This window comes from Mirounga angustirostris, unplaced genomic scaffold, assembly GCF_029215605.1.
Source record: "Mirounga angustirostris isolate CCGP_5_RB_7025 unplaced genomic scaffold, mMirAng1.0.hap1 SCAF_10, whole genome shotgun sequence".
In the NCBI taxonomy this organism is placed as follows: Eukaryota; Metazoa; Chordata; class Mammalia; order Carnivora; family Phocidae; genus Mirounga; species Mirounga angustirostris.
The window spans coordinates 28,959,483-28,978,382 of record NW_026991718.1 but is presented as its reverse complement, the minus strand read 5'-3'; the positions used below and the strand labels follow the sequence as shown (position 1 = coordinate 28,978,382).

At 42.7% G+C, this 18,900-nt stretch overlaps 1 protein-coding gene across 7 annotated transcripts in view; it reads right to left on the bottom strand.

Moving 5' to 3' along the window:
* The window catches only part of CRIM1 (cysteine rich transmembrane BMP regulator 1), a 186,645-nt gene extending 186,195 nt beyond the window's left edge, over positions 1-450 (bottom strand). For 3 of the 7 annotated variants that reach the window (XM_045884401.3, XM_045884400.3, XM_064572105.1), the window contains exon 1: positions 47-449. In XM_045884401.3, coding sequence (XP_045740357.1) covers positions 47-377 — 331 coding nt within the window. In that variant the 5' untranslated portion in view covers positions 378-449. Of the gene's footprint in view, positions 1-46 lie in introns of all 7 variants that reach the window. The other 4 variants (XM_045884403.3, XM_064572107.1, XM_064572106.1 and 1 more) reach the window with 3 other exon arrangements.
* Between the last annotated feature and the right edge of the window lie 18,450 nt (positions 451-18,900).

Below are 18,900 nucleotides of genomic sequence, written 5' to 3'. Positions count from 1 at the left end.
GTTCGGCGCAGCCAGGTGGGAGGGGGCCCGCGGCGGGCGACCGTACCTTCGCATACGCCCACTTCGTACTCGGTGATGGAGTCGCCATTGAGCGGGGGGCGGATGACACAGCGCAGCCCCCGGTCGCAGGCTCCGTGGAGCCCGTAGGCGCCGCCGCAGCTCTCGTTCCTCTGGCGGGCGCACATGTAGCAGCAGCCGCAAACGCCCTGCACGATGCTCCCGGGGCAGCTCCTGGGCTCCTCGCACTTGGACTCGTCGCAGGGCAGGCAGACCAGCGCCCGGGTGCCGGAGCGCGCCAGCAGCAGCAGCAGCCCCAGCAGCCAGACCAGGAGGTGCCCGCAGCCGGCCAGCCCCCTGCCCCCCGCCACCAAGTACATCCTCCTGCGCCGCCGCCGCCTCCTCCTCGCAGCCGGGCCGGGAGCGGGGCGGGCGTCCTCCCCTGCGCGGGGCACACGCGCCGCCGCCGCCGCCGCCGCACCCGCAGCCCGCGGTCCTCGCCGCCCCCCTCGGGGCCCCCGGGGCGCGCCTCCCCTCGCGGGGCGAGGCCCCCGCCCCCCGCTGCGGGCCGCGCCGACCCCGAGCCCACTAGCGTTGGCGCCAGCGGTGGCTTCCCCTCCTCCTCCTCCTCCCGGGAGGGAGGGGGAAAAAAGAAAAAAAGTTTCCTCCCGGCAGCTCCGGTTCAACCCAAACTTCTGGCGGCGGCGGCGGCGGCGGCTGCGCTGGGCTCCAGCCCCGGCTGGCGGCGCCTCTTCCCTCTCCTCCTCCGGGTCGGCCGGCCCCGCGGCGGTGGTGGCGGCGGCGCAGCCTCCGGGCCGGTCCCCGCCTCCCGAGCCGCCGAGTGGGGGCGGTGGCGCAGCAGAAGGTCCGCGGCGTCCGCTCCGCGCGCCCCGCTCGCCTCACTCCTGCGCGGCTCCTCCGGGCGCTTGTTTATGGCTCGAGCCTCCGCCGCTCGGGCTGCGCCCTCCCCCATCCTACCTCATCCCCCAGACCTCGCCCCCCCCCCCCGCGCGCCGCTCATTGGCTGCCCCCCCACCCCTCCCGGCCCGGCCGGCCCCCTCCCCCGCCCTCCCTCGCGGGCTGCCGGGCCCTTCCTCCCTCACACGCCTCCTCCTCCTCCTCCTCCGCCTCCTCTTCCTCCTCCCCCTCCGGCTCCTCCGGCTGGAGCCCCGCGAGCCGAGCCGGCCCTGCGGCCGAGCCTTCGCGCGCCTCCCTCGCCGGGGCTCCGCGGGCGCGCTGCGGCTCGGGCTCGGGGCGCACACGGCGGGCAGCGAGAGGCGCGGCGTGCCGGGCGCCCGCAGGCTCCGCGGCCACCGTGGCTGTGGCCTGGGCGCCCCGAGGGCGAGCCGGCTGCCCCTCCTGGGCCGGCTTTGAGTTCGGAGTGTGGCGGGGACCGCGAAGCTCGGGGCCGAGGGGGTTGCTGCAGCCTTGGCTGGGGCATCCGCCGGAGCCAAAGGGAAGCGAATGCACGGAAGCCTCCGCAAATGGATGAGAATCCATCTTCCACTCGAGCTGGGGATAGACTTTGTGAAAGATACTATGTAATGGAGTCTCGGGAAGCTCGAGACGCCTCCAGCGAAGCTAGTGGTGAATTAATTAAGTGCTTTAAACGGTCTAGGTAAATATTCCGCAGGGGGTGGGGAGGACGGTTGAGGACTGCTGTAGCTCGAGTTGAATTTTAACTGTCCACATCCTGTGTGGCTGGTCGCTCTGCCGTCTGTGCCAAGGTGCTATGTTATGGGAGGGGGTGAATGGAAAGTAGCAGAGCTGAATTTCTCTCCCTTGAGTAAGGCCAAATACTGGATTACTACAAGTCTTGACATGATTGGACCCGTGTTTCTCATGCATCATTAATGTCATCTGACATTGCCCTGTTCTTTCCCAAGCTCCTGGACAGAAGTAATGGGTTTCCTTCTTTTTCCCCCCCCCGTTTACTTGTTTATTGTAAATATATTAATAAAGAAGATGCGTGATAAATGTTATTTGTGAAAACCCCAGTGAAGAAGTAACTGAAGTGATGCAAAATGCGTTGTGCGGAGATTGTTTCTCTTCTGTGACTGTCAGAAAACGTTCTGGAAATGACAGGCTCTGTAATGACCCACCATTCACAGGATATGTACCAAGGTCAATAAAATTCGTGAATTAACAAAAAGTGACTTGCATCCGTGTGTGTGTGGGGGGGTGTGTGAAAAAATCAAGTCCTGTGGCAGGTGTGAGGTGGGAATGGGCAGCGGACCTTCTGATCCAGAAGAGTCTGGCTCCAGGAAGGTGGCAGCCAAGTGGATCCTGAAAATCGTGACTAATGAACCAAAAGTTAATAGCACAGAATTGTAAGGAGAAAGGAAACAAAGATGCCTTTGAAATCCTCTGTTTTCGGAACAAATTTATACTTACCATAAATATTTTGGATTTAACCACTCCAATTCTGAACCAAAAAGCCAGAGTTATGACTGGAATATTCCCCAGCCACTGGCATCAGAAAACTAAATGTTGCTCCAATCGTATTTCTTTGTCCTGAGGAGAGGAAGAGACTCATTAACGATTACTGATTATCAGTGGGTGGCAGAGAAGATTTTCAACAATAGAAAGGGGGAATGAGCATCCCATTTTCTAGAAGGGTCTAAAGAGCTGTTGGGATGACTAGTTTCCAAAGATGTTGTAGAGACAATTCCTGTAGTTGTGTAGGTCAGGTTAGATGCCCTCTGAAAAGACCTCATATCCTGAGGTTCTGCAATTACAACTATTAGTGAAACTGTTTGAAATATGCTCGATTTTCTGTTAGCAGAATTCAAGAAAGATAAAAACACACCACACTGTTAAACATGACTGTTGCTTGTATCCCAACAAGGCACCAGCCCTTTGCTGTGGGATTTGCCAACAAACTGTCATCATTGTGCTGTGTTAAAAGGCCTTTGCCACTCTTGCAGAGAGGTTATCTATATTTCTGTTCAAATGCAAGTATAAAGACATTATTAAAATGTAGCAGATAACATTGTAGGACTCAACAGGAAAAGCCAAGGTCAGGTGGTGGGAAAAAAATGCAGGAGTGAGAAAGCCACTGTCAATTGAAAAAATAAGAATAATCATTCTCAAGGTCCTACTTTTGTGTTTGCATTTTTTATTTTTTTAAGGCAATATATTAAGGGTTAGGGAAAGCTAGAGATTGAACACAGGCGAGGAACAATATGGAGGTCACCATCCATCTTTCCTGGGATTCCGGTGGAAGGTAGACAAACGCAAGGCGATAAAGGCTGACTTCTCATGGGAATTCAAGTTAACCTTAGAAAGGACTGGAGAGATTCCTAAGATGGATATATCAACTTAGAAAATTCAACTTATATAGGGTCCTGTGCCGTAGAATTCATAGAGAAGCAAAGGAGAAAACAGGAAGAGTTACGTGAGGCCTGTAACTAGTAATAAATAAGCAGCCAGCAAGGGCCTGGCAACTTATCTGAAGCCAGTGTGTGAACTAGGAGCTCAGTTATGAAGTAGCAGTTTCTTCCCTGGGATCCAGGAGGGACTCTTAGGTGGCCAGAAGCCAAGGCTGAGAGTGAGGCTCAAACAAAAGGATTCCCTGATCTTTAGAGACCAGAGTAAAGATACAGAAGAAAGGATAGGTGGGCCCAACATGGTGACAATTGGGGGTCAAAGGAGAAAGTAGACTGGGAGGGATAACATAGACCCTGGAAGTTCTATACAAATGAAAGAGAGAGAGTCATACATGGAATATGGTCTAATGCCTTCTCTGAGAAGTCTTTTGAGCTTATTCCCTGATCTATTCTATAGCATTTTGTAACTACCTCTGCTTGTAGCATTCATCATGATATATTATAAAACTTTCTCTAAATAGGTCTGGACTCCATTAAATTGTCAGCTTATTGGGGGGGAGGGCACATGACTCGTAAGAATGTATGCACGCCTGAATGAGTTGATAAAGAGAGGGAAGAATTATAGGTAAAAAGATATATGAACATTCTTGTCTGCAGCCTTTCTCTCTTGGTTTTAGTAAATGCCTCTAAAAGAAGCCTTTGAAAGGGTGGTTGGACACGAAGGAGTCTTCCAAATTGGGGAGGGGGGCTAGTGCACAAAACCAAATCCCACAGGTCTAAAAGGAAAGGGAGTTAGACTATACTTCTGATGGAGGTCTGGAAGAAGAGACAGTCCGCCCTCTATTGGCCATTGGGGGGGTTGGGTGGGAGGGGTTTGCTAAATTGTTGAAAATGTCTAAAAATCAAATGCTCAGCTGGGGACCTAGTAGAAAGTGGAAATAAGAGAGCAATAGACAGACCAGTGGTATTAGAGCCCTCCTCCTTGGTTCGGTGCCTAGTTCAACCTCTCCACTCTAGTCACACTCTGAGATGTTTGTGTTTTCCGGAAACGAAAAGAAAAATGTAGGAGTTGCCTTTTGAGTCTGAAAAACACACTCTTAAAACTGAATTGCACCAGAGAAAAAGTCTCATTGTTTTCTAAAGATGTTGCATACCTAGTAGAGAGATCTATGAAGAAACCAGGACAAGAAACATGCTCTTTTCCCCTCTTCCCTCCCATGGCTCTTGCCAACCTCAGCTGGGCTCACCTTGGGCTTGGACCCTGTCAGTGGCAGGGAAACCCCTGGTTTGGAAGTTCAGCCATCTGATCTTGGGCTCTGGATCTGGTACTTGGGCTAGATTATCACCACCTAGTACCTAATTTTACTGAGGCAGTTCCTTTCTTATCTACCCTGCTTGTGTACGGCAGCTACTCTGGACGTATTAGAACCCAGGAAGGCACATGCACAACACAGGTTCTCTCTCTCGCTGTTTACATATGTTTGAACAAGGTATTTATCCTTTCTGAATCGGTTTCTCCGTTGTAAGATGGAGACAAATTTGAATACCAACCACAGTATAGTATGGATAAAATGGTTGTTCTCCTTTCATATTATTTTTGGAGTCCTTCTCATTGTCTATTGGTATTTTTGGAGTCCTTCTCATTTAGTGTCTCCTCAAGTTTTAGGCTGGAGCGAGAATTCCTGCTATGTGATATCCCAGTACCTCTTCCTGTGCAGCATCTACCTGACCAGGCATTCACCTTTCCCCCCCCTTCTTATGGATCTTTCTGTTGGTCCCACTTTGGCAGTCTGTCTAGCCCTGGGGTTGTAGCCTTTGTAATATTTTCTTGGACCTATTCCAGTCTTATTTTAAAGGTTAGTTCATTAATAATATTTCAAAGGGTATATCATTAATAATAATGATAATAATAGTAATAGCTAACCTTTGTAGAGTGCCTGCTAATAAGCTCTTCACAAGGGTTATTTTAATTAATGTACAGAATAGCCTTATATTACCTCCAATGCCTAAATGCTGTCTCCACTTTATAGTTAAGGAATCTGAGGCACAGAAGGCTGTGTGGCTTGCGAGGTCTTAGAACTCTGTGGATGCCTATTGAGTCTGGAAACCAGTCCTATTATACCATCGGAGCCTGTGTATATCACTGTCTCGGGCAGGAAGTTGGGAAGGGTAAATTGCTTTTCTTTTCAGTTTTATTGTTTTTTGTGGACCCACCTTAAAATTAACATCTACCACAAGATCTTGCCTTCTTTGTTAATTTGCATATGAAAAGTTAAAATAGCCATTAGTGCTTTTCTCAGAATAGAAATAGCTTCATTGTTTTCCTAATTATTGAATAAGAAATATTTATGAAGTATTTACAATGTGTATATTTGCTTACTACCTGAGTATATTATCATGACTAGTCTTCACTAGAGCCTGTTGAAATAGGTACACAATTACCTGCATTTTATAGGTAGGGAACCAGAGACACAGAAAGGTTAAATAATATGCCCAATGTCACACCTATTTGAAAGGAAAATTTGGGATTCAAACACAGGCAGTATGGCTCCAGAACCCATGTTATACACTACTACTTCTTTTTTTTTTTTAATATTCTCCACAAATACATGCTCATGGGGGTTGGGGCGACATGAGAAAATACAAGCAAGTTAAAAAAAAAAAAAGATAAAATATCACCTATGATTCCATCATTGAAATATTAACCATTAATGACATTTCTTATACATCCTTGAAGGCTTATTTTCCCCTTTAAAGTATGAAATATAAAATGGGATATGCATCGTAGTTTATAAATGCTTTTTCACTTATACCTATACATGGCATATTGATCTTTAGGATAAAAACTACATCCTTTTTATTACTACTGAATATATTACACTGCATGGGTATACCATATTATATTTAATAATGCCATATTAATATATCTTTAAGGGTTTTTTGTTTGCTTTATATTTTCACTGTCATAAACAAAGCTGCAGTACATTCCCATTTAGCAAAATCTTCAAACATCTGTCCATTGACTTCCTTTAGTAAATTCCTAAAGTGGAATTGCTAATTGTGGGTCAAAGTATGCCTATTTTTTTTTTTAAAGATTTTATTTATTTATTTGAGAGAGAGAATGAGATAGAGAGAGAGAGCATGAGAGTGGGGAGGGTCAGAGGGAGAAGCAGACTCCCTGCCGAGCAGGGAGCCCGATGCGGGACTCGATCCCGGGACTCGATCCCGGGACTCCAGGATCATGACCCGAGCCGAAGGCAGTCGCTCAACCAACTGAGCCACCCAGGCGCCCCAAAGTATGCCTATTTTTGACACTGCCAGATTGCCTTCCAGAAACTTTTATCTGCACACTCCCTCAAACACTTAGTGAAAGTGCTCAAATCATTCCTATAATGTTTACTTTGGAATTGCCTTGTGTAGTCCCATGGGAAAATATGCTTCATTGTTTAACCATCATATATGATTCGACATATTATAAAACTCAAGTAGATTACCTTCTTCATTCACCAGACTTGGCTCGAAATTAATTTTTATTAATCTCTAGCAAATTCATCCTCAAAGGATGGATATTTGTTGGCAATATTTAAGAGAATCAACACATGTTCCAGAAAAAATATGTTCTAAAAAAGTTTAAAGAATGGTGCTCATTTCACAATATATACAAATATCAAATCATTATTTTATACCTCTGAAACTAATAAATGTTATATGTCAATTATATCTCAATAAAAAAGATGGTAGGCATTGGTGGCTTCCATGGAACCAGCATTCAGCTTTTCCAAGAAACTGCTGACAAGGAGACATCATTTATTCGAATTGCAAATTCTGATATTATAATGTTCATCAGAATACTGGTATTTTTATATTCATATCCTATATATCATACAGATGTTTTGTCATTGAAATAGAATTTATTACCTGTTTTCTGGGGGAATTGGTAGTGCTTACCAATTTCTATGTTCCTTCTTTTCATTCTTTTTTTTTTTTTAAAGATTTTATTTATTTATTTGAGAGAGAGAGAATGAGAGAGAGAGAGAGAGCATGAGAGTGGGGAGGGTCAGAGGTAGAAGCAGACTCCCTGCCAAGCAGGGAGCCCGATGCGGGACTCGATCCAGGGACTCCAGGATCGTGACCTGAGCCGAAGGCAGTCGCTTAACCAACTGAGCCACCCAGGCACCCCCTTCTTTTCATTCTGGACACAAAACTAGGCAACACTTACCATCTTCCTTGAGGTTAGATGGGGCCATGGAATGTGGATGAAAATGTGGATGGGGATCTTGTCTAGGCTGGCCTCTAAAACTCTCCACCATCCTGCATATTTCTCTTATTCTCTCTCTGTTGGCTGGCTGCAAAGCATACCATGGAGGACCTGAGGCACTAGGCGAATCTGGAACCACTAAATGGACAGAACCTGGATCCCTCAATGGCTGTCTGAAGCTGACCTCCTACATACAGACACATTCACATACATAGACCTCACTGAAGTCTCAGTGGATGGTGATGTTAGGGAGAAATGAATATTTACTGTGAGAAGTCACTGAGATTTGGGGCTTGTTTGTTACAGCGGCCAGCTCATCCTAACATATTTTAGCCTAAACAGAAATAACATTAATTGTTTATTCAGGCCCCAGGTATTATTATATGTTCTCAGACCAAACGCCATTTTGACATCACCTATAAACAACAAGCATTTGTTTGTTCGACCATGGAATGTTGTGAAATGATTGTTACCAATTCTAGCTTTTACATTTTTTTAATTATCATAATGTTCTTAGATCTTAACAACATTTTGTTAGCACTGACTAGTGGCAGTTAAAATAAGTAATATCAAAACTTTCCACTTACTCAAATGAGAAGGTAGCCAGCTCCATTCTGCTCCCCCGTGAGAGTGAGCTTCCACACGCTCACACTGTCCCAGCCCATAGATTTATTGGGGTATTACTAAGGTGCTATGCACTCAAAAGACAATGAAACTCTTCAAATCCCCATTCTTCTCCTTTTTCCACATCTGTCAGAATATATGACTTCCTCTCCAAACCTTCTTTGCAGTACTGCCCATATATGCTGCCCTTTCAAGCCTTCCCCCCACGAGTATTACCCTCATCACATTGACATCCATAAATTTACTATGGACTTTAAATTGGCACCTCCTTCTATTTATCATTTGAACTTAAAGACTATTCTAATATTTTGGTATTGGATTCTAAGGCCATCCTATTCATATTCTTTTTCACTAATTAACTGATAATGTGTCTTGATCATCTTATTGGCTACATTGGTTGTTCTTCACAAACTTTTCCAAGCTCAAACTAAAGTTCACGCAACAAAACACGTTTATTGACCAAGTGCTAGCTGCCCGCAAGCTGTGACCATGTAGATTAGCAAGAAAACTGGAAGATGGGGATCATAGGGCATGAAACCATATAGGAGAGATTCCAAGAGTCTGCATCATCGGCTGATTATTGTCAAAGACCATATTATGTTTCTTGTTTAGATTTGCCAAGGAGAAGAGCCAACCAGCAATGACAATCACAGGTATTTAAAGAAGAGGACTATTCAGTTTTTTCCTTGACAAATTACTGACTAAATCAAAAATGTCCTCAGTGATGATGAGGCATTGTGCTATAAAGTGCTCTAATGGAAAGAACATGATCTTGGGAATTGAATTGACCTGGGATGAAATTCTGACTGTGTTTATTACTGTCCATGTAACTTTGAATAAGTTATTTAATAAGAGTTTCTCATCAGTCACTTAGGAAATTAGCGCCTACAGGATTCTGAGCATATAAGAGATACTTAATAAGTCTTCTAGCATTTTCAATGATGGGATTTTTTAAACCTATAATAGGTTCGGATATTCACTAAATCTTTGCTACTTTCAAAGCTTTTGAAATGCAGTCTAGTGTATGGTTCTAGAACATAGGAGTACTTCTGACCTGTGTGAGGATCAAACCCAAGAGCTTCACCTCATAGTGATTTTACTCCTTACAGTCTGTACTTCCCCTAAAGTCTGTACTTTTCATGTCTGTCTCACACTTAGGATGCATGATTCCCTATAAGGCAGGATAGGGCCTCTGAAGCCAGCAAGCTGGATCCTACATTTCTAATCACTACTCTAGTTACAAAAATCAATGTCTTTCCTTGTGTTTGAGGGGCCACTGTCTAGCATGGGCAACTGGTAAGTCAACAGTTTCAATATAGTGTAATAGAAGTTGACAAAATCAAGTCTACATGAGAAAATTGGATACAGTTAAAACTTTTTCATGAATGAGAAGAGAGTTGGGCTGAATCTTGAAGGAAGAATAGACACCAGGTTTAGGGGCAAAGAGGTGAAGAGATTCCAAGCAAAGAAAACAGCAGAGTGCCTAGAATAGAGCTTGGTATACAGCAGCCATTTAATAAATGTTGTTGAAAGAAGGAAGATAACATGTGCTTTTGCTGTGGGGGAAAAAAATGAGGTCTGAGGAGACTGGATGCCTGGCAGCAAATGTTAGGAGACCAGGCCAGTAAGGTTGGGCTGGACGATAGAGGCCTAAAATCCGTAGCAAAGAGTTTAGACTTCATCCTGGAGGGGAAGGTTTGGAGCTTTTAGAGACAAATGACCTCATCAGATTCATATTTTATAAAGATAACATATTTTATTGACTTTGAGACACACTTTAAAAATATTTTAACAGCTCTGAATGTGGGATGCATCCCACAATTGATGGCATGTCATGGTTTAATTGGCAGTTTATTTTCTGTCTCGGTGGTATATAAAATCATGCTGCTTACTAGTAATGGCATCTTATATGTGCTAAAAAGTTGAAATTATGGCAGCAGAGTAACACAGGGACAATGAACGGAAGCAAGAAGGCTAACTGGGAGACTTACCAAAGACAATGAGCTGCAAGATAAAGCCAAACATGCCACAGTAGATTTTGAAAATCCAAAATAGGTGAGGAGTTCCTGAGTTTCACGGGTTCACCTCACCTTTTGGTTTTCCATCTTGTGCTTTGCCACACGGTTAGAACCTGAGAAAAGCTTTTAGCTTTTCATTAAAACCGTATTTTCTCAGGTGAACAACTTAAGTATACAGAGTATTACTTAGCATGTATTAGGCATCAGCATTTTGAGAGCAAAGTACTCGCCGAGATTGGAGACCTCTTTAGTACTATCCCCAGGGGTGTCTGCTTTGTGCCCAGAGATTTCTTATAGACAGAAAAAAAATATATATTTTTAAGTATCTGAAGAGGCTTCAGATCTGTTCAGGTTCAATTCCTTCGTTTTATAGATGAGGAAAGTGAGGTCCTTCCGTGCTGATTACCTTCCATTTGCTGACTCTGAGTAGCCTCACACATGGTACACGCGGTGGGTGCAGCACGCAGCCCTCCTCCGCCCTCCTCAGTATCAGCAAGTTAGTCGTTGGTCTACCTCCGGATTAGTTCTGACTCCAGTTCCGCTCCTGAGCCGATAGTACAAAAGGATCTTTTGCCTTCAATTGCCACAGTTTAGCATGAATACATTTGGTATTAGCTTCCCTCTCTTCTTTCTGACTCATTCTATCGCTGGAATGGTATTCTCTTTGCCTAGACACCTAGTTGTCTGCATCCTGGGCTGATTCGTAGCGATGTGTCTGGGGTTGCACTCTGTTGTCTGGACAACTGCTGCTTGAGTTCCGATGGGTACCACCTGTCTTCCTGTGCCCCAGCTTCTACCGTAGCACCCTGAGACACTTCAACTGGCCCAAAAGTAGTCTCTAGAAACCAGACCTCCCCTCTGTTTTTTCCCTCCATCTAACTCTAGACTGTTTATATGGTATGCTGGGTCAGGCTCTTTCTCCAAGCCCCAAACTCTGGAACATTTATTCACTATGAAAACCCCTTTCTTACCTCTCAGAAACACTACATACCAGTAGGATGTGCGGGGCTGCATCCCTTGTTATTGGTTGAGTCAACTTTTCCATTCATTGGGATTCCTTCTAATTGGCTTCACTGGCCAGGCATTAGTTCTGATTAACCAGTGACCATGCAGTTTAGTTCTTAAATATTTTAAATGTCTCCTCTGCTTCCCAGTAACCATTGGCTGAGCACATGGAACCACATACATGCTAAATGCTTTGCATATATTAATTCTTTTAATCCTCATCATAGGGTATGATCAGACATATTTTTAAAGAAGAGGAACTGAGGCTCAGAGAAATTATATTAATATTCCAAGGACATAGGCCCTGTGCCTGAGTCAGGATTCAGATCCAGGTCTTGGTGACTTCATGCCTCACTATGACACTGTAGTATCCTCTATCCAGTACCAACTCATTGTGCATTGAGTCTGGTCTGCTTATCTTACTCCAGCATTAGAACATCTTGGCTAGGCTGTTTGGTGCTTCCATGCCCTCCCTCGCAGATTGGGCAGTAGTCATTTACCTGTTGAGAACCATGAGTCTACCCAAACCTTATGGACAGACACAGCTTCCAGGTCTTTCCCACCCCCTCAGCATCCAACTCACCTGCTCCTCAAATATCTAAATCGTACTTCAGTGATGCATAAACTGTCAGACCTGTGCATGGATTCGAACATCTTTCTTTAGTCTCCTGTTGTTGTTGTTGTTTTTTAAAAGATTTTATTTATTTGACAGAGAGAGACACAGCGAGAGAGGGAACACAAGCACCGGGGAGTGGGAGAGGGAGAAGCAGGCTTCCCACCAAGCAGAGAGCCCGATGCGGGGCTCGATCCCAGGACCCTGGGATCATGACCTGAGCTGAAGGCAGATGCTTAACGACTGAGCCATCCAGGTGCCCTCTCCTGTTGTTGTTGTTGTTGTTGTTGTTTTTAAAGCCACCAAAGAACTAAGGAGACAGTTCCCTTTGATTCCTGATTAGTTTTTCACTCTAGAACTTTCCCTAATTTTATTTTTTAGTTGTAAAAATGAAATGTGAGGAGTCTAAGCGTATCATCAGGGCAGCTTACCTGCAGAAAGAGTAACCAAGGGGGCGCCTGGGTGGCTCAGTCATTAAGTGTCTGCCTTTGGCTCAGGTCATGATCCCAGGGTCCTGGGATCGAGCCCCTCATCAGGCTCCCTGCTCCTTGGGAAGCCTGCTTCTCCCACTCCCTCTGCTTGTGTTCCCTCTCTCGCTGTGTCTCTCTCTGTCAAATAAATAAATAAAATCTTTAAAAAAAAAAAAGAAGGAAAGAGTAACTAAATATACATTTAAAAAATGCCTCACAGTGAGTCTGGTGGTTTAGGTTTGAGCAGGTCATGAAACCATGTAATATTGTAACTATAATAGCTAATATTCATTGAGCACTTAAAATGTCCTCAGTTCTATTCTACATACATTATATACATCCTCTCACTGAATCCCCAACAACTCTATACAGTAGGGGCTATTAATCATCTTCACTTTATAGATGAAGAAACTAAGGCACAGCATAGTTGAGTCACATGGCTGGGTCACCCAGGTTTGAAATGAAAGAATCAGGATTCAAAGACAGGCACCCTGATTCCAGAGCACAGGCTCTTAATCAAGCTAAGGATTATAATGCTTTAGTTAAACAAACATACAAGAATCAGACACACAGATAGTTATTGTTTTTCAAAGCACTAACATTATCACCTTGGGAAAATAAGCCCATTTTCTGAGAGTGTTGCCATTTCTCAAAATATTTTTGGAACCGGCCTCTGACCCAATTACAAATTTATAAGGCAATTAGATTTGTTAGGCTTATACCTTGGTTTTGATTAAAGACAGCATTACCATAGTACAAATACATAGTTCTATAAGTCAATGAAATTGATGAGCATTGCCTCTCCCAAATGAAAATACATAAGGAAAGATAACTCCCCAAAGAAGAAATATAAATGACCAAAAAACATATGAAAAGATGTTCAACCAAATATACTCAAAGACATGCATATTAAAATAATGAAAAGATACTTTTTATCTACTAGGTTGACAAACATTTTAATGATTTGCAATATCCAGGGTTAGCAAGGATGGGGGCAATAAAGACTCTTATGAATTACTGGCGATAGTATAACTTGGTATAATTTTTCTGGAAGTCAGCTTAGCAATACACATCAAAATATTAGTTGGACATATCCCTGATCCAGATACCACAATTTTAAGAGCTTATTCGAAGAAAATAATTCTGATTCTAGGAACATTTCTTATTCAAAAAACTCCTTTCCTAAGAAGAAGAGGATTAGGTCAAGTGTATAAATATTTTGCAACCAGGATGTCCATGATAGTCCTGCTCATAGTTAAAAAATTGATAACTAACTAAATGTCCATTAAACTAAATGTCCATTAATTAAGTGTTGATTAAATAAATCTACATAATGGGAAATTATAGTTATTAAAATGATGATGTGTGTTAGAGAGATATCCACAATATGGTGTTTATTTTTATTTTTTGTTTTTTATAGTGTTGATATTTTAAAAGCAATAATATAATATTACAATTATAATTAGTATAAGACAATAATATAAAAATTATGGTAGAATCTCATCCCATTTTATTTATCTCTATATCTCTCCACCCACAAGTACACAAATATGGATAAATATTCTGGAAAAGCTATTAACTAATATATTAAGGGTGATTGTTTTTGTGTGTTAGGACTTCATGCAATTCTTTTTAATTTTATTGTCATACCATTATCATTTCATGCAATATATTCTTATACTGTTAACTTTTAACTTTACAATATTCTCTTTATAATTAGGCAAAAATAAATCTCTTTATAGTTTGAAAAAAAAATTACAAATACCTAACTGGGTCATTCACAATCTTTACCAGACATGGTCTGCAACAATTTTGGACCGTATTCAAAATAAGAAATACACTCACAAATGAAGGGAGCTTGCTACTAACGATTCTTTTGTCATGTGAAACACAGCTCAGTCTCAAAAGAGAATTTACAAAATTGTTTCATCACATCATGGAAATAAGAGTCTCCGAATGGTGACGATGTGCAAGCGCTCAACGTGTATTTGAAGATACAGTTCTGGACTGTTTGTTGACAAAAATCATCTCACCACTTTTACTGTTGTGACTCACATACTCTGTTTACATCAGTTTTCATAAAAAAATTTGAGATAGCTGAGTCCCAAAGAAATCCTCTCACTCGGTGGCTGAGCAAGCCGTAATTTCTTTAGTTTTGGCACGCATCGGTAAAAGAATGCATATTTTTGCTTGCTTGACCAACCTCAGGAATCTGCAAGTCTGCTAACATTGCATTATGTGGATGATGCCCTGAATAATACCATGTGCCCTGTCGCAAAAGCCAAAGATGCGCTTGTGGAATTTATTTTATTCCGATTTATGAGGACTACTGCACACAAATAGATTATTGTAGTGTCTGTGATTAATGGGACACCACACAGCTGCGTGGACTTCATAAATCATTGTATGCGATGTCTGAGCGAATTTTACTTGCAAAATCAGTCTCAATCAGCTGGGCTCAAAAACTGGGTAAAGCAGAAGGATGTGTCCGGTGGTGGGAGGTATCGAGGATTATGTAGCAGTCAGTACGGGTCCGATTTTATGTCTCTTGTTATCAGTGATGTGGAAGAATGAATAAGCAACACATTAATTAAATCTGCAGATGGAATTGGAAATGTCACAAAGGCTGAGAAGGCCCAAGAAATGATACAAATTGGCCTAAATTTAGTGATAAGTGGGGGTTGGAATAAAGGACAAAAATACAAGAGATTTGAGCATGGGTGCACATGTACACACAAATCAATAAGCGATGAAAGAAGTCAGTTAATTTTATAACTCTCTTAAGATCTCGAGTATCATATGAAAACAGTTTGGGGATAATGAATATTAAACAAGAATGCCTGCAGGGTTTTATTCTAAGATCAATATTTGTTTTTAAAGTAATGAGTTTATTGCTTTTTTGATACACGAGTAATACATATTCATCATAAAAGAATGAGGAGCTACAGATCAGCAACAATAAAAAATATTCCTTTAATTCCATCATTCAGTGGGATATATAGTCATATATATATATATATATGAGAAAATGAGTCATTTTGTATATTCAATTTGGTATCCAATTTTATTCGTGTAAGAATACTTTCTTTTTTTTTTAAAGGCTAGGTTCTTGAGAACCATGGTCTATACCCACCTTTCTCTGGATCATTGAATTTGTTCCCTTCAATCTCAGTAATTAGAAGCTTGGAGAAAAATGACAAAGGGCTAATATTTGTAAAGGCTAAAGCTGGAGAGAAAAAAAAGGAAAAGAATTTTTTTTTTTTTGAAGACTGTGTCCGCTCCTGGGAAATTCCTGACACCACCAGCTAGCAGTCCATGTCTCTGAGCCCTTAGGGGTCAGCCTTTCCACAAGGGAGCAGTCACAGAATTCCCCCCACATTTCCCGGCCTTGTGGTGAAGCTGGCCCTCTGATCCTGAGAATTATTGGCACTTCAGCAGAATCACTATTATGAACTGAGGAACACTCCTATTTCCAGAAACAATTTAAAAGGAGGAGGTGATTCCCACACGGAAGGTTATTCACGAGGGTGGAGGAAGGTAGTCATCTGAGACAAATGTCCTTCTGAGGGCAGGGTTATGGAAGGCATGAAAAGAGGGAAGGAAGAAAGAGAAGGGAGCGTGGGAGGAAAGAAGAAAGGAAAAAAAATGAAGGAAAGTTCTGGTTTGGGGCCCTAATATATAGCTCTGAGCCAAGGACAATGGAATAAATGAAATAAAAGCCTAATTCAAACAAACACAGGCAGAACCTGAATCTTATTATGAATCAAACCTGAAAGTGTAGGGAGATTGTCAAATCAAGGGAGAACAGTCATTTCTGGAGCCTTGAATTTGGCATTAGGTAGACTTAGGAGGCCAGCGTCCCTTGTCCCAGCTCTGGGTTCTTGGTGAGGAGGGTCACATGGGCTGCCCTGGGCTCATCTCTCCTTGTGGTGGCCACACAATAGGGAAAGGGCCATGGGTGGGAGTCCTTGGGATACCAGTTTCCAGTTTTCCCACCCACCACCTGGCACTTCCTGTCACCTCTTTGGGTCTCAGTGTTCTCATCTAAGAAAGGAAAGGTTAGCCCTGAATCACCTCTAACATCCTCTTTAACGGGCTTGCGCTCCCAAATCTCCACAGGACCCTAGAACTACCTTGGGAGCCTTTCAAAATCCACCATGCAAAGGCTTCCCTCCAGACCATTTATATCAGAATCTCTGGAGTGCGGCAGCTGTCGCTATTTTTATGCTCCTCAGGTCATTCCAATGTGCTTCCAAGGCTGGAAATCTCTGAACTGTACTAGATGAGTTTTGATTCTTAAAACATTAAGAAAAATAATAGCTAACATTTATTGGATGCTCATTCTATGCCAGAAGCACTTTACATATTATCCTTCATTTAATCCTCACGAGGACCTCAGGAATTAAAACTTTCCATTTCTCCAGTACTACAGATGCAGACGTTGAGGCGTCGGGTGGCTAGGTGATTTGTCTGAGGTTACCCAGCCAGCGAGGAGTGAATTCTAACGTAGGCAATTCGATCCCGGAACTGAGGATCCTGCCCGCTAAACCATGCCGAAATACAGAAATCTGAACAGCCTCTTGTAAGTGAAGTTAGGCTTTGGAAGTTTTGCAGAATTACCATTTTTTCCATAAATTAGAACTGGGTGAGAACATTTCATTCTGGTCCTGTTTCCTGTCTGTCCTTCGAATTTTGTAATTTACTATAATTTTCACTCAGAGTAAGTGCAATAGGGGTTGCTTTATAAAGCGTCTGTCTAAGTATTGCCATGCCTACTGTTAACTAGTATTTACACACCGCTTACTATGTGCTGGCCACCATCCCAAGTGTTTCTGTGCTTTCATGTACCGTTGACCCTTGCACGACATAGGTTTTAGCTGTGTAGTCCCCCTTACACATGGATTTTTTTTTTTATAAATACAGTACAGTACTAGAAATACATTTTCTCTTTTTTATGGTTTTCTGAATAACATTTTCTCTCATGTAGCTTGCTTGATTGTAAGAATACAGCATAAAATACATATAACATACAAAATATATTTTAATTGACTATATTATTAGTAAGGCTTTTGGTCAACAGTATGCTATTAGTAGTTAAGTTTTGGGGGAGTCAAAGTTCTACGCAGATTTTTAATTAACTACTTAATTAATTTGACAGAGAGAGAAAGAGGGCACAAGCAGGGGGAGCAGCAAAGGAAGAGGGAGAAGCAGGATCTCCTCTGAGCAGGGAGCCCAATGTGGGGCTTGATCCCAGGACCCTGGGATCATGACCTGAGCCAAAGGCAGACACTTAACCGACTGAGCCACCCAGGTGCCCCTCTATGCAGATTCTTGGCTGGGGTAGGGATTGATGCCCCTAACCCCCATACTGTTCAAGGGCCACAATATTTTAAAAAATGACCACAATATTTTGAAGCTCTTCTCATCAAGAAGTAGAGTCTATTTCTTCATCTCTTGTTTTTGGACTTGGCCATATGACTTTCTTCGGCTAATGAGATACCAGCAAATGTGACACAAGTGAAGACTTAAAAAGTGCTTGAGGACTTGTGTGTGACCTCACCTTTCTAGCACTTAGAACCCAGCCACCACATGAAGACGTCCAGGTGACACTGCTAAATGTTGGGGATCCACGGCTCTGTTGCCCAAGCCAAGTGCACGACATGTGAGTGAGGCCATCTGGAACCAACCAGCCCCAGCCCACTGCCAACTGACTGCTAGAACATGAATGACCCTGGTGAGACCAGCCCAAGAACCACTTAGCTGAATTCAGCACAGATTGTCAACCCAAAGAATAATGAGCCAAATATTGTTGTTTTAAACTATTAAGTTTGGGGGCAGTTTTTATTCATCAAAAGCTAACCGATATACATATATTTACTCCTTTATTTCTCATAAGACACTATCAGGTAGATTTTGTTATTATCTCTGTTTTATAGATGAAGAAACTGAGGTCAAGGAGGGTTCAGTAAAAAGTCACTTAGCTAGGAAGTGGTTGTATCAGGGTGTGAACCCAGATAAATGGCTCTACGATCCATGCTATACCATCGTAAGAGCTTTAGGTAAAGTTCTGAACTTAAAAAAGAACAATCTTCCATTTAATTGTTAGTTGAATTCCTGAAAAACTCAGTATATATTCAAACTGCAAAAATACTCTTATATTTTTACATATATTTACATATGTTTATATGTAAAACAGAATTAGGTTCCAGGATGAGATAATTATAAACAATTCTTTTTAGGAACATGAAATAATCCAAGAAGATATTAAAAAATGATGCAGGATACAAGACAATTCTTTGTTTAAGGAATTGGTCCGTAAGTATAGGAAGCATATCATTCTTGGGCCCTGCCTACCAAATGCCAGGAGCACCACCCTCCTACAATCATTGTAGCCACAAAAAATTCCCCCATAAATTTCCAAAAATGGTTACTTGGGTCCCACTCCCAGAGAGTCTGTTTAATTGGTCTAATGTGCAGCCAGGGTTAAGTCTCTGGTACAGGTGAAGCCCAATTAAGAGCTAGTAGAGTTCGGCCTGTGATGATGGACAGACCCTTTATTTCACAACCAGGCCATCAAGAATGGTTG